The 16,209-nt window shown below is 38.4% G+C and overlaps 1 protein-coding gene across 1 annotated transcript in view; it reads right to left on the reverse strand.

Moving 5' to 3' along the window:
* Positions 1 to 16,209, reverse strand: part of LOC123372070 (bifunctional heparan sulfate N-deacetylase/N-sulfotransferase 4-like) — a 189,028-nt gene that overhangs the window by 160,901 nt on the left and 11,918 nt on the right. Inside the window, exons 2-3 of the mRNA XM_045020049.1 lie at positions 12,955 to 13,063; positions 8,780 to 10,017 (exon numbers count right to left, since the gene is read on the reverse strand). Coding sequence (XP_044875984.1) covers positions 8,780 to 9,760 — 981 coding nt within the window. The 5' untranslated portion in view covers positions 9,761 to 10,017; positions 12,955 to 13,063. The remainder of the gene's footprint in view (positions 1 to 8,779; positions 10,018 to 12,954; positions 13,064 to 16,209) is intronic.

The raw sequence follows: 16,209 nt of genomic DNA on the forward strand, positions 1-16,209 counted from the left end.
GCTTACAAACATCTCTAATCTGTGCAATTATGTTCAAAACCAGTTGGAATCTGGCACAACTTTGAAAGAGCTTACTACAAAGTTCCATGTGCCCTCACATAGCATATATTTTTTTAAATGTTAACTTTGAGAAATTATGACTAATTGGCACCAAACTATCAAAAAGCAGGGTGTTTTTCAAGTTTTTGCAATTCAATTTCAAGTTTTTGCCGTCTACCACAAACATACTACAGCTGTTAAAATATTATAAAAAAAATGTGAGGGCATTTTTAGCGCTGTTCTTCAACATAGCTGAATCACTTTGGTTCAATTTTTCATTAACATCTGTTGCCAGACAGAAAACAAATCTGGCATGATTAAAAAAAAAACTGAACATGACAAGAATGGAGACGATTGTGCAACCTTAATTATAGGTCTCATTCTGCACTGTGTGTATGATAGAGAACATTGTGCTGGAGTGCCCTCCCCCACCACCATCACGGTTGAGCAGGAGTTATGGGAAGGTTACCTCTGTTTCTCCTTCATTCAGCCAATCACCATTTAACCCCGTCTGGTAGTTCCTCACTATGACTCTAATGTTCCAGTTGGATCATTAATGGTCTCTTCCCTCTCAAAGACTAGTGAGTCAGGAGTCCCGTAACCCTAGTGAGTGGTCAGCAGTCTCTGGCCTGTTGGGGTTCAGATCCCTTTGCTCTGCTGGCATTAGTAACCACTCTGCTAGGGTTGGTAAAGGAACCACCCGTTCCTCTGTGCTTCACTCCAGGCATCTAGGAGTTGGAACCAGTATCTCCCAATCTCTTACTGCTTCCTACAGTAAGCTGTTTCCCAGACTCATGTTCTGTGATCCTTGTCTTCTGGAGTTCCAAATGTCTTCCCACCAGTCTGTTGCTGAAGGTCCCTGCTCTCAGTGGTTCCCCAACCTCTCTTCCTGTATGACCTGTAGCCATTTAATCTCCCTAGCTGTTGCAGGGTCACCAGTCAGTTCCAGAAGAGAAGGCAGCTAGTCTCTCTATTAATCTGGGATAGCATGGGCTCTGTATGCCCTATGACAGTAAGGAATTAGATAAGTGAATTTATGGTGCAGAAAAAAAATGATAGTGTTAAATGACAGAGACTACTTCATATGAAATTTACATTTTAGTTTCTGTTCCTTCTGTATCAAAATCAACAAAAGGAAAATATTATTTGAACAAATATCACATTTTGGAGGGTATCACATTTTAAAAATTGACTGAAGGGACAAGCTAAATTGAATGTTAGTGTGATGTAGTGTAAACACGGACTGTGACGGTAGTGCTAGATTATGGCATATGTTTCATCAGAGAATCAGACCCAAATACTGCCCCATTCCTGTACAGGAACATGGAGCCAGATGTGGAGAACCAGTTTGTGGTCTAGACCCATTTGAAATAAAGGAGCTGTGCTCATCAACACTCTTAGAATCCACACAAAAGACAGGCAGAATCAAACCCTAAGTATCTCAACACCTACATGTTTTAGAAAAGAAAATCACAGGGACGGTTTTATCCACCACTGAAATGCAACCACCTCTGGATGGCTGGTCTCAGCAGCTGTTATACAGTATACAGAAACACTACAAAATTCTTTAGGAAAATCACAGCCTCTTGAAGATTTCCTCCTTCTGATATTTTCCTTTCCTACTGAGGAAGCTGTTCTAACTTGAGGGGTAAAATTAGGCCCACAGGTCCTTAACTGCATCACTCCTTGAGCATACTGAGAGATTGTTCTCTAACTTTTAATAATTATTCTTTATTGTAAATTAACCAAAGTATACTCTGATTTTGGTGTTATACTCATTAGCAATTAGCCTGTTTCGAATGCTAATGTATTCCGGGAATGTCCAGTCTATAAATAAAGACTGATTTACATAGCAAGTATTTCTGAAATGTCTTGAGAAACAAATCCTTACCTGCCAGCTGATTTAAAACTTTTTTTAAAAAAGCCCTGAGGTTTAAATACAGCACGCTAATGTGTGGTGGCATTAAGAACAATTTTATATGCAAATATCACTTATAAGTAAAACAAATCTGATTTCAGCTACTGAGTAACTGTAATTCCCCAGTTGACTTCATTTGGATGTGTGGGTGCCCAATATACCTCTGAAAATCAGGCCATATATGTCTCAACTTGGGCACTAAAAATTGAGGCACCCAAATTCAGTGAGACATTGCTGAGAATTTAGTCAGAACTGTCCATAGTTATCCACCGCACAACTGAAACATCTAAAATTAGAAGTTACTCTTGAAAATCTGGGCTCAACTGACTCTCTCAACAACGTATTAGTGACAGACTGGGGAATAAAATCCAGGTTCCTGGATTCTCAGCTCACTGCTCTAGCCACTGGACTACTTTTGTTGCCTGGGTAAATAACTCCATTAAAAGAAGATTGAGTGCTCCATTCTGAGTTTTATTTGTTATGAATATTTTTTATGATTTTCCATGAATTTTCAACACTAGCCATAGGGTGCATATCATAGGGTACTGCCCTGTCCTGGTATCCAGGCACCAACTGGAGTTTTCAATCCCACCTATTTTGGTTGTGATTCCCTACATGGTGATGCAAAAAAACCCCATATCCAATTACCTTGTACTGTCTGTTGAAAATGTAATGCCAGATGTGGATTGTTATATTGTTCCTTGCGTAGCACTTCAGAACTACAGGAGGAACACAGCATTTCATGAAAACATCTATTCAAATACAATCCATAAAGAGAAGAACCCCTGAATGTTTCCTTTTTAAAAAAGTCTAATATCTAGAAGACAGTACACAAAGTCTCCTTGTTTTTGTCAAGATATAATACAAATCTCTGTTCCTCTTGATGGATGCACACAAAAGAAGTAATGTACACTTTGGTGTCAATATAACCTTTTGGGCGAGGGAGGCAGGGGCAGTAAAGTGTTTTACACAGAACATGTTGGAATGCCAGAGCTACTTTTTCATTCTTCTGCCTCTAAGGCTGGGATTCTGCTCAAATGTTGTCAGCACACTACTCTGGTGAACAGGGTAATATCTGAACACCTTGCAAGCACTTCAACCGTGGGCTATGTGAATTATGTTGTCTTTGATTCTGCAAATGTTTTCACATAATGTTCCTAGTTAAACATTACCTTGGTCTGTGATCATAATGCACATACTCTTCTGTCACATGACATGAATGTAGTGTAGAGCATATGGGTTTTCTAAACAGTAAAATGCCAATTTTGCTTAATTTTATTTGTACTAGTATTTATTTTTTGAGTGTGACAGAGGAACCCTATTACACAGCTCGCTCATCAAAAGTATAGCAGGTCAAAAGTGGGAAATAAATGGAAGAGGTTTGTTATTCTAAACAATGTGATATTGGTCAGGACTGAGAGATGACTCAGCACTGTCAATTTAAATTATACATAGCTTTCTTCTGTTTTAAATAGAGATGTGGAAGATTACAGGTAGAAATCACGTGTCATTTACCAAAGACAGTCAGGAGAACTACTATGGAATTATTAATTCTCTGGGCAAAAGAAGAAGTTGTTTTGGGCTTGACTACATGGGGAAGTTATTCTGGAATAAGGCAGGGTGTGAATTTAAAGTGCTATTGCTATTCTGGAATAACTCTCCTTGTGGACGCTCTTATTCAGCAGTAAGAATCCTTTATTTTTCCAGTTTAGCTTAATCCACTTTGGAAATAGATTAAGCTAAATCAGAAAAAAAAAGTCACCTTTTTTTCTGGATAAGAGTAGCCACACGGGGAGCTATTGCAGAATAGTTTACTCCATAGTAGCTTTTCCAGTCAATTTCCCTGTGTAGAGAAGCCTTTAGTCACTGGATTTTAATGTGCATTTCCGCTCATTAAGCATCTAACACCATCTAATCTCACTACTGAACAAGTACACTCTGTAACTAGTAATGATTACAGCTGGGTGAAATTGTTCAGTCAAATAGTAAATTCAGTGAAAAATACAAATGTAGTGCAACCAAAACTTTGAGAATTTGAGTCAAATTCAGCAAATAGTTTCGGCAGAATAAAAAATGCAAAAAATGAAAGTCAGAATGGTTTGTTTTGACATTTCTGAATTGAAACATTTTGATTTTTTCCTTCAAAATGAAATTTCATTTTGAAATTTGGTTAAAATTTATTTTTAAATAAAAAGATTTAAAACCCGTACCTAAAACCTAACAAAATGAAAAACCAAAAAAGAAACAAAAATTGAGATGAACAAAAGGTTTTGTTCTATCTGAAATAAATTGTCTTTGTTTTTTGTTTCAGTAAAATAAAACCAAAAAGTTGTTTCATTTTAAAACAAAATGATTATTTTTGAAAAATTAAGAATTGAAAAGAAACAGTTATTTGCTCAGCTGTAGTAATGATCAAATCTCAAAAGATTTGGAGTCCAGGGGCCTTTCCAGTGTCCACTGATGATCATAAGAGTTGAATACTGAGAAAGCAGGAGGATCAGCAAGTTATCTTAAGTGCCTATACACAAAGCAAGAAGCCTGGGAAACAAGCAGGGAGAACTGGAAGTCCTGGCACAGTCAAGGAATTATGATATGATTGGAATAATGGAGACTTGGTGGGATAAATCACATGACTGGAGTACTGTCATGGATGGATATAGGGCAGGCAGAGCAGAAAAGGTGCGGAAGTTGCATTGTATGTAAGAGAGAAGTATGACTGCTCAGAGCTCCTGTATGAAACTGCAGAAAAACCTTAGAGTCTCTGGATTAAGTTTAGAAGTGTGAGCAAGAAGGGGGATGATATGGTGGGATTCTGCTGTAGACCACCAGACCTTGGGGATGAGGTGGATGAGGCTTTCTTCAGGCAACTAACAGAAGTTACTAGATCACAGGCCCTGGTTCTCATGGGGGACTTCAATCACCCCAATATCCGCTGGGAGAGCAATATAGCAGTTCTCAGACAATCCAGGAAGTTTTTGGAAAGTGTAGGGGAGAATTTCCTGGTGCAAGTGCTGGAGGAACCAACTAGGGACAAAGCTCTTCTTGATCTGCTGCTCAAAAACAGGGAAGAATTAGTAGGGGAAGCGAAAGTGGATGGGAACCTGGGAGGCAGTGACCATGAGATGGTTGAGTTCAGGATCCTGACACAAGGAAGAATGGAGAGCAGCAGAATATGGACCCTGGACTTCAGAAAAGCAGACTTTGACTCCCTCAGGGAACTGATGTGCAGGATCCCCTGGGAAAATAACATGAGGGGGAAAGATGTCCAGGGCAGCTGGCTGTATTTTAAAGAATCCTTACTGAGGTTGCAGGAACAAACTATCCCAATGTGTAGAAAGAATAGTAAATATGGCAGGAGACCAGCTTGGCTTAACAGTGAAATCCTTGCTGATCTTAAACACAAAAAGGAAGCTTACAAGAAGTGGAAGATTAGACAAATGACCAGGGAGAAGTATAAACATTTTGCTCAGGCATGAAGGAGTGAAAACAGGAAGGCCAAATCACACTTGGAGTTGCAGCTAGCAAGGGATGTTAAGAGTAACAAGAAGGGTTTCTACAGGTATGTTAGCAACAAGAAGAAGGTCAAGGAAAGTGTGGGCCCCTTACTGAATGGGGGAGGCAATCTAGTGACAGAGGATATGGAAAAAGCTAATGTACTCAATGCTTTTTTTGCCTCTGTCTTCATGAACAAGGTCAGCTCCCAGACTACTGCACTGGGCAGCACAGCATGGGGAGGAGGTGACCAGCCCTCTGTGGAGAAAGAAGTGGTTCAGGACTATTTAGAAAAGGTGGACGAGCACAAGTCCCTGGGGCCAGATGCACTGCATCTGAGGGTGCTAAAGGAGTTGGCGGATGTGATTGCAGAGTCATTATCTTTGAAAACTCATGGCAATTGGGGGAGGTCCCGGATGACTGGAAAAAGGCTAATGTAGTGCCCATCTTTAAAAAAGGGAAGAAGGAGGATCCGGGGAATTACAGGCCAATCAGCCTCACCTCAGTCCCTGGAAAAATCATGGAGCAGGTCCTCAAGGAATCAATTTTGAAGCACTTAGAGGAGAGGAAAGTGATCAGAAACAGTCAGCATGGATTCACCAAGGGCAACTCATGCCTGACTAACCTAAATGCCTTCTATTATGAGATAAATGGGTCTGTGGATGAGGGAAAAGCAGTGCATGTGTTATTCCTTGACTTTAGCAAAGCTTTTGATATGGTCTCTATGGGCTGGATGAATGGACTATAAGGTGAATAGAAATCTGGCTAGATTGTCGGGCTCAACGGGCAGTGCTCAATGGCTCCATGTCTAGTTGGCAGCTGGTATCAAGTGGAGTGCCCAAGGGTCAGTCCTGGGGCCCGTTTTGTTCAATATGTTTGTTAATGATCTAGAGGATGGCGTAGATTGCACCCTCAGCAAGTTTTCAGATGACACTAAACAGGGAGGAGTGGTAGATATGCTGGAGCATAGAGATAGGATACAGAGGGACCTAGACAAATTAGAGGATTGGGCCAAACGAAATTGGATGTGGTTCAACAAGGACAAGTGCAGAGTCCTTCACTTAGGATGGAAGAATCCCATGCACTGCTACAGGCTAGGGACTGAATGGCTAGGCAGCAGTTCTGCAGAAAAGGACCTAAGGGTTACAGTGGATGAGAAACTAGATATGAGTCAACAGTGTGCCCTTGGTGCCAAAAGGCTAATGGCATTTTGGGCTGTATAAGTAGGAGCATTGCCAGCAGATCGAGGGATGTGATCATTCCCCTCTATTCGGCATCGGTGAGGCCTCGTCTTGAGTACTGTGTCCAGTTTTGGGCCCCACATTACAAGAAGGATGTGGAAAAATTGGAAAGAGTCCAGCGGAGGGCAACAAAAATGATTAGGGGGATGGAGTGCATGACTTATGAGGCGAGGCTGAAGGAACTGGGATTATTTAGTCTTCAGAAGAGAAGAATGAAGGGGGATTGATAGCTGCTTTCAACTACCTGGAAGGGGGTTCCAAAGAGGATGGATCTAGATTGTTCTCAGTGGAGCAGATGACAGAACAAGGAGTAGTGGTCTCAAGTTGCAGTGGGGGAGGTTTAGATTGGATATTAGGAAAAACTTTTTCACTTGGAGGGTGGTGAAGCACTGGAATGGGTTACCTAGGGACGTGGTGGAATCTCCTTCTTCAGAGGTTTTCAAGGTCAGGCTTGACAAAGCCCTGGCTGGGATGATTTAGTTGGGGTTGGTCCTACTTTGAGCAGGGGGTTGGACTAGATGAACTCCTGAGGTCTCTTCCTACCCTAATATTCTATGATGCTATGATTGGGCCCTGGTGTCAGCTTTGATAAGCATCCAAAAGCATGGTTGCCTGTTGCAATTATCTGAACTTTCTGGGTCTGCAAAACTGGCCTGGAAATGTCACAGGAGCAACTTTTGGGTGAAGTCTCAATTCATCTGGTTCTGCTACTGGCCCTGGCCAGGATACAGACACATAGAAAATGCATAAAATGAAAAAAATAATTTTAAAACATAATGAAATAAACTTAGGACTTCGTAAAAAGATTGTAGATAAAGGCTTGGTGTGTGTGCATGTTCATTGATTATGGAAGCATTTCAATGTTTACAAGAAAAAATCTCACTGTGTAGGAAATAGGGAACATACATTTGCAATGGCTGGAAAGTCTCTAATAGCCTCTATTAATATAATAATTTCCTTAATATGTGGACATTTAGACAATTCCAAAGGAACATTTAATTAGGAGTAATGCTACTGGTATCAATTCATTGTTTTTAATTCTCAAAGATATTTCTAAGAATCTTCCTCTGTGAGAATTCCACAGGACAAACATCCAGAGTGATAGGCCTTTGTATTGGAAACTTTGATAGTTAAATTGAAAATAATAATAATAAAAAAAACCCAAACACAAAACACCAAAAATTCAGCCAATGAACATTCTAGATCAAGGGAAAAAAACAGTGTATGATCATAACTACGGATGTACAAGTGTAAGGTGTATAGGTATCTTTTCATCTTGTTTTGCGAAGCTTTAATTATGAAACTGCTAGTAATGGCAAAGAGAATTGTTCTTATAAGCCTCATACATCAGAATGAGATTATACATTTTAATATTTCATAACTGCTTGGAAATTCTCTTTTGTTTTCTAATACAAAGTGAAGTTATAAATAACAAACATCCTTTCTGGAAAGTTAACAAACTACACAAACACCACTTTTTTTTTTAAACCCAATAAAACTCTGGTTCAAAATAAATACCTGTAAATTGTGTGCATCCATCTATATGCAAATGTTTCCATATATATGATTATGTACATGCATTTGAACAGTATGTGCATGTACAGTGGATGCCAATTACAACAAATCTGCTGTCACTCAGTACTTCACAGCAAGATAAGCAATCCAAAAACACTGACGCAACATTCAGGCTAAAAGAGAACCTATGTTACCTGTAACACTAATAGGGTTAGTCATGGCTCAGCCACTAGAGGAAATATAGTAATAAACTGTTGAGCAGATCTGACATTAGTAGAGGGTAGCCCACATACAGAGTGACCAGTACATGCAATGCTTATGTGTGAGAGTATATTTGAGCATGCATAGCTGTGCAGGTGTGTGGGGGACAGCCACTTTCAACCAGTTCCAACAATACAAAATGTAACAAAATTCTGATTGTGCTTTCAAATCCTGTTGGATTTACTTGTAACTTGGTTGCATTACTATGAGGCTGAATCCTTCCAGGCCTCCTTTGCTCTTTCTCTATCTCTCTCCAGATGTATTTCTGATTTGAGCCATTTATCTGAGATGCCATCCCCAGTTCTTGGCTTACCTTCACATCCTGGACGTTCATTCTTGTTCCCTCCTTTCCAACAAAGATGTCATCTATATCGACAAGAATGTACCTATCCAAGGACAATGCGAGCTTCTTCCCCGTCAGGAAAGAGACGGCATCTATAAAGATCAACTTGTGTAGCCAAAAGGTCAAGTTGTTTCCAAAAAGGACTCTCTGAATCCCATCATGAAGCCCCAAGTCCTGGATCACTGTAGCATACAGTGGAGCCTTAGGCAATGATGCTGGGAAAGATCTGGAAGTCTGTAATTCAGTTAAAAGCACTGGTTGGTAGGTGGAGTGATTAAACAGGAAAACCGTCCAGTCTTCCCCAGGTAGTGGGCCTTTCTCAACCCTTGGTGCTTTGGTAATGTGCAGTAGAGGAGATTGAGAGTTTACAAAGTAATCTTTGAGGGCAACATTATTGTAAAGGTCTAGTGGAAATCCTTTTAATTTAATACTTGGTGAGCTGTTCTCATTGGCTTTATGAAAACCAATTATGCTAACACTGTATTCCACACAATATTTTTCCAGAAGCTCTCTATTCCATGAGTCCATGGACACATACTTTAAAATATTCTCGTATATAACAAGCATATATTTCCCTTTGCCGCTATCTGTAAGAGGAGGAATGTCACCTTTTCCAGGTGCAATCACCATATGGTACTGGAATCGACTAGACTCAAGGATAGCTATGATATCTTGTCCAAGCTGGGAGTACTGGCTCTCCACAAATAGCAAGACAATAGGGTCAGTATTAGATGGATCCATCGGCTTAGCAGTCTTCAGCTCCATGGACCTGTATGGTAAAAGTTTAAGGCCCTCACATTCTGCTTCTCCAGTGGTTTCAATTAGGGTCATCTCCTGCTTGTAGCCTGTATATAAGTAATAGGCCGAAATGACTATGCTTACTAAACAGAAGGTGGTTAAGAGAATTACCACTGTTCTGAAACTTCTACGAAGTTTCATAATAAGATTCATTTTTTTGGAATACTTTCAATTAAAAAAAAGTTTTTGGCTTTATCCTCTTAAAGTGCCATAGCATAGAGGACAAAAAATGGTGCTGGTACCACGCCCCAAATGTTCATGTGACCATTGCAATGCATTTATGAGGGGCTTTGGGGAGGTTATAAAGTTGTTAGAGCTCAAAGTCAAAGTATCTGGAAATCTAAATTGGAAGAGATCTTCTCTGAATGCAGCACTTGCAAAAAATCAATGGAGATGATGCTTAACATTATCTGTAACAAAGGGTGAAATTAGAGTAAGTAAAAACAAAATCCATAAAGCAATTAAAAATAAGTGTCTTAATTAAATAAGCTAGTAATTGATATGTTCAATCTGAGGAAGACGAGATTTAGTACTAGCTGATTGTCAGCTGCTTTTTTAGTAGTTAACTTTTTAAAAATATCTATTTAAGGTAACTTTCCAAAATGCTTTTGTTATGACATGAAATCTAAATACAGCACTATGAACAATGTTCATTCAGTCACTTCTTCTTTGCTAAAAAGATTTCTTGCAATTGCAAGCAGGGATAACTTAGAATAATGGGATGAAATTAAGAAAAAGAAAAACTTGGACAGATTTATCAAATTGTGGCATAGTCTTCTGAAAGGAGATAGTGGAACTCCAGTGTTTTGAGACATTTCAAACTAGTAAAAACAAAGTATTAGAAAATGTGTAGTATGGAACCATCCTGTTGTTAGAGTGGGGATGGGCTAGAAGAATGAAAAGACTTTCTCTGTCTCCAATTTCTATGTATTTCTATATACTTCTATGACTTAAGCAATCACATGTACAAATATTTGCAGGATATGAATCCAAGTCTGCAGGCTTACATGAAGTTATTCTTGAGTTATTAAAATGTCAAAATCATTATAATTTGTTACCATCTAGACAATTCTAAAATAGCCAAAATAAAATTTACTAAACTCTTCTAAACAATTAAATCTTGTGTTGAGCTTAATACTGCTACATTTCACCTCAAAGGGTAATTTCCTGAAATGGTTACAAGCATCTAAATATGGGGCTTAAAATGAATACAGGGCCTTAATCTGTCTCTCTTCTATTATTAAATAGAAGATTGAGGTAAGAATTACATATGGGCCAGATTCACTGGACAGCTTTGTGTAATTCCTTACAGTGAAAAACTGGTTATACTATGCCAGTGGTTTTCAAGCTGTGGTCTGCAGACCCCTTGAGGGCCACAGGCTATGTTTAAGATTTCCAAAGGGGTCTGCACCTCCACTTGAAACCCTTTAGGGGTCTGCAAATTAATAAAGGTGGAAAACCACTATACTATGCCATTTTCCCATGGGAATTCTTTACAGCGTTTAAAGTGCATTTTAGAAACCTTATATACAGACATTTGCACCAGAAAGATTGTTGCAGCTTGAAGAATGGATGCAAAACAATTCTGGAAAATTAAGGAAATATTCTTTACAGTGAACCATCCACAGACATTTTATCACATTTGAGTTTGTCAGTCAAGGAGTACACAATGAAGTTGGGAGGGCTTTGGGGGTTGTTTTTCAAAAGTGGAAAGGTGAAAAAAACAACAGAAAAAATAGATGATTTTGTTTCATGGGCTTAAATAAGGATAAGTGAGCATCTTCTCTTTCTGAATTATTTATACTGTTTGCCCACTGTAACAATGTAAGGTTGTAAATAGTGGATTATTTTAAAGTGCTAAGAATTAACATTCTTTTTACAGAAGACCTGTTAGTTGACAGATCTTCATTTGTAAAACTAGACTGCAGAATAAAGATGAGAACTTAAATATTTGAGATTTCTGGAAAACTTTTAAATCTAAACCTGAGGAAATGTAATAAACATAATATATAATTTAGAGATAGCTCATGCTGCAAAACGTCTGTTAGTCTATAAGGTGCCACAGGATTCTTTGTTGCTTCTACAGAACCAGACTAACACGGCTACCCCTCTGATAATATATGGGAAATCGCTAACGGTATATTTATCTAATAATGGTGTGCCATCATAAGGGGCCTTTTCTGATTGCTTATAGTAAACATAAATAACATAAAGGAAGGGTATTAATGCTCTTTTAAACATTTTTCTTCAGCTATCATACTGGTATCCGATATCAGACCTCTTCTGACATCCAATTGTTACACTACTTTTCTGATGTCAGAATTCACGGGAAAGGCTCAGCAAAAGAGATAAACAAAGTCATGGGGATAAACTCTGAATAAAAAGGTCTACTTGTTCAGTAATGCACTACTCAGCATAAGTATAGAAATCAGAATTTGATCCATAGAATTTAGAGATAGAAAACACCTATAAGAGAGGTCATTATGTCCATCCCTCTGCCAGTGTAAGATTTTCTCTAAAGTATATTCTTGAGTCAGAGGCTTGCTGCTGCACTCTTCATATTCTTTCATGCTTTGTCATAGTGCGCCAGCAGCGGAACAATCATTGATTCAAGTTTGTGTGTCAGAGCCACTAGCAAACAGTAGCAAGAAAGATATTTCGGTTTATTCTAGTGCAGAGTTTTTGAATGGACATATCCCCAAATAATAAAAATAATAATTAATAATAATTAATTAAAGAAATGCTACTAATAAACAAGATAATAATCAAGATAATTATAAGAGCAATAAATGCTTCTTTATTGCTTGCTTTATTGGCTTTGAGGTTCAAGGTGATTTAATCTCAAAAGAGCCAATTAATTTTTTTTATAAAAAGATAAAGTCCGATCAATGGAAACTCTCTTTATGAGGCTGTATTTCAATTCTGGGACTTTGGTGACATGGATGAATCACTCATGTCTGACTCTTGGAGTTTATCACATCACTGTAATCTTTCTGGGGAATTACATCATCATTGTGGGTGTACACAGACCATAAAATAGAATAGCTAATGCCTACAACTTTTGGTTTTGGAGATATTTTGAAATGAAAAAATACTTGGACTTCACATCATGTATTTTCTTTCAACACTAGAGGGCAATGTTTTCTTGCTTTTGCCAGACAAAGAATGGCAGCACCTGTTATCCACCAGGACAGCTTACAAAACAAATGGAGCTGCAATCAAGCTGAGTCCAAAAAGGTCACAGCAATCTGTACCAGCAGGTAAAACACCTTATTTTAGACTTTAGTGCAAAAGCAATATAATTTAAGTGCTAATAAATCTGATCCTGCAACAGGTTTTATACTTACTAAATTTCTTAGTCCACTTCTGTAGCCCAGGTGAATAGCATGCAATTAGTAGATCTACATTTTCTCCTTTTTTCCCCTCAGCTTTTTTTCCTCTTGGGTCCCTCCGGTACTGGAATTATAAAGGTCAAAATAATACGTTTGGTGAGATCGATCATTATCATTTTGGTTTGCGGTAGCACCTAGTAGCTCTGTGTCATGGACCAGGATCCTATTGTGCAAGACAATGTACAGAAACAGAACAAAAAGACAGTCCTTATCCCAAAGACTTTACAATATAAATACAAAAGATAAAATCCCATCTGAAAGAAATATTAGTATCTCAGTCTAATCTAATCCAGTCCATCTATCAATGTTGTGATAAACATTGAATAAATGTTTTTAAATTACCCATACATATATATTTATTAAATAAAGGTATTCATTTTAAACCGGATAGCACTGGGAGCAAGATTCAATTCTAGGTTTGGGCACCTTGTTAGATTTGTTCTTTGGAACTGTTAATATTGTTCAGTAAGAAGCAGTGCAACATAATTAAAGTCTATGAAAGTAAATCAGTTATACTAACCCATTGGGGGAGATTTTCTAAGGCAAAACTGGGACTTGGGAACTGCCATTTGGGCATTTGAAACTCTCCCCTTTATGGTTCAACAGCTTTATATGCATTCAGCACTTCAGTTTTTCTGGGAGTATCTTTATACTGTATGAATCTATTATAGCACTGAAAATAGATGTCCAAATCAGGCTTTATTTAGTATAATTTAGTATTACTGATACAGTTTCATTTTAGAGTCCAATTTCTGAGATTCAGTGGGCCCTCAGCTCTGACTGAATTAACTGATGATCCACCTTTCTGGATAGGGTCCAAATTTTGGTACATTGATCAAGGAAACAAAGTAATATTCACTCAGAACAGATCTTCAATGATGCAGAGTCCTTGTGCTGGCTCTTTGTACCAGATAAATTTTACCTAGAGAGCTGACTTCTACACTGTCATATTCTGCATTGACAAGTTCATGTGCTAATACTGTAATTTTTCATTTGTCCCAGAAACACTAACTATATTTGCAACATGTAGCATGCAGTACCATTGAAGACTCTGGCCTGGTCTACACTAAAACGTGTTTGCTGTTATAGCTATATTGGCAAACACTCATCATGTGCATGCATCTTATACCAGCAAAAGTGTTCTTTACCTGATAAAGCCGATATAAGTTCCCCAAATGAAATAAGCTGGTGAACTGCATCTACACTAGGGCTTTTGCCAGCATAGAATTTTAAGAGATATTACAAAAGTTCTAATGTAGGCTTATTAAACACAATGGTTAATGTACGTTAGCCTATTCATCACAGTGGCGTTGACCCACTTAAACCAGGGCTAAATTTGGCCCTAACAAGGATCATTAACAAGACATACAATGCATAAAACATAAACCAGTAAATGTTCTTAACAAGAAAATGATTTTTGAGCTGTATAATACATCATTAAGCTTTAGTTCATTTATTGCCCAAACTGCAAAATTTTGGAACCAGATTTCAAATCTCCCAGATTTCAGGAGTGGTGTCAGATGTTTGTTCATCCTTTTGTATAGAGTTGGACATGAAATCCTGGAATCCTACACTCCCCTCAAGTCAAGCAGTAAGGATAGAGGTTTTCTCTCCCAGGTTATGTTGCCATCAGGTTGATATGGGTGAGCACAAAGGGAAAAGCCAAAGGACCAAGCAGGAGACAAGTACTAGAGGGAGTATGGGTCACAGTTAATAACATGCCCATTTCTTGTTGACACAAAAATCTTTACATGACAGAATAGATATTATGGGGTTTTGGTCTGGAAATGCTTCAGAAACATCTTTTTCTCATAATATTTTGGAACTTCCATTTCCATTTCTAGTTGGAATCCAGATTTGTATGAAAAATAATGAAACAAGATAAGTGAATTGTTCAACCTCAAAAAAAAAAAAGTTTGGTTCAGGAGTTTATTTTTCCTTCTGAGGACAAATACGAAATTTGTATGAACCCAACTCAATGTCCCTAATTATCTGTTCAACAATCCCTGATTTAAAAGCACTTACACTCCTTTATTTAGACAAACTAACCACAATGGTCTACTGGTTCAGTAAAAAGATAAGTGAACTGGTTTGATAAAAGAGGTACATACTCAATCATTCCTTCTTAAACATAAACCCAAAATTCAAACCAAATTCCAAGTCTGAAAAAAAATTAATTAGATTTTTTATCTTATTTTTCATTGTTTTGAGCCTCTGCTCTCTTGGAATACAGCAGCTTTTGTAAGTGGAAGTACCAGAAATCTCACAAATGAGAAATTTCCAAACTCTGGAGATCTGGATAAGCTTCCATTATGCAGCTGAACTTTCACGTGCTCTTCACGTAGCGCACAGTCAACTTGTGGAACTCCTTACCTGAGGAGGTTGTGAAGGCTAGGACTATAACAGCATTTAAAAGAGACCTGGATAAATTCATGGTGGTTAAGTCCATAAATGGCTATTAGCCAGGATGGGTAAGGAATGGTGTCCCTAGCCTCTGTTTGTCAGAGGATGGAGAAGGATGGCAGGAGAGAGATCACTTGATCATTGCCTGTTAGGTTCACTCCCTCTGGGGCACCTGGCATTGGCCACTGTCGGCAGACAGATACTGGGCTAGATGGACCTTTGGTCTGACCCGGTACGGCCGTTCTTATGTTCTTATGTTCTTATCCAAAACAATGTTTTTGCGATTCATCCATCACTACTTGTGTAGATGTTTTATGAACACTGCTTTGCTAGTAAGTGTTTTAGCAGCCCTTACAAAACTGATCACAAGACCGATCACAAGCTCGTCAGCTTGCATATAAAAAGGTGTTGCCTACAAAGGCAGATCCTCAGCACGTAGAAATTGTCATAGCTCAACTGACTTCAGTTACTTCCCTATGACAATTTGCACCACCTGAGGATTTACCCTCGTAGCTTAATTCCTTCCCTTGATTTAAGTAAATTTAGACTCCACTTGTCATTTGAAACACCCAATTTTAGTAATTGTTTTCAGTGATTAGGGGTTTCTATAGTCAATGTATAATTTCTTGCTTTTTTAGAAAAGCAGACAATTTGCCAGGGTCATGGCTAATTATCACTGGATACAAAGCAAACAATGTATAATTCTCATGGAATGAAAAGTGGCAGGAATCTGTGCCTGGAAGAGCTATTGGAAGCAATGAACACTTGACCCTTTTGACTCTGCTCACTAGTTTTTAGTAGCTCTAG

The sequence above is a fragment of the Mauremys mutica genome, chromosome 5 (genome assembly GCF_020497125.1).
Source record: "Mauremys mutica isolate MM-2020 ecotype Southern chromosome 5, ASM2049712v1, whole genome shotgun sequence".
Lineage (NCBI taxonomy): Eukaryota > Metazoa > Chordata > Testudines > Geoemydidae > Mauremys > Mauremys mutica.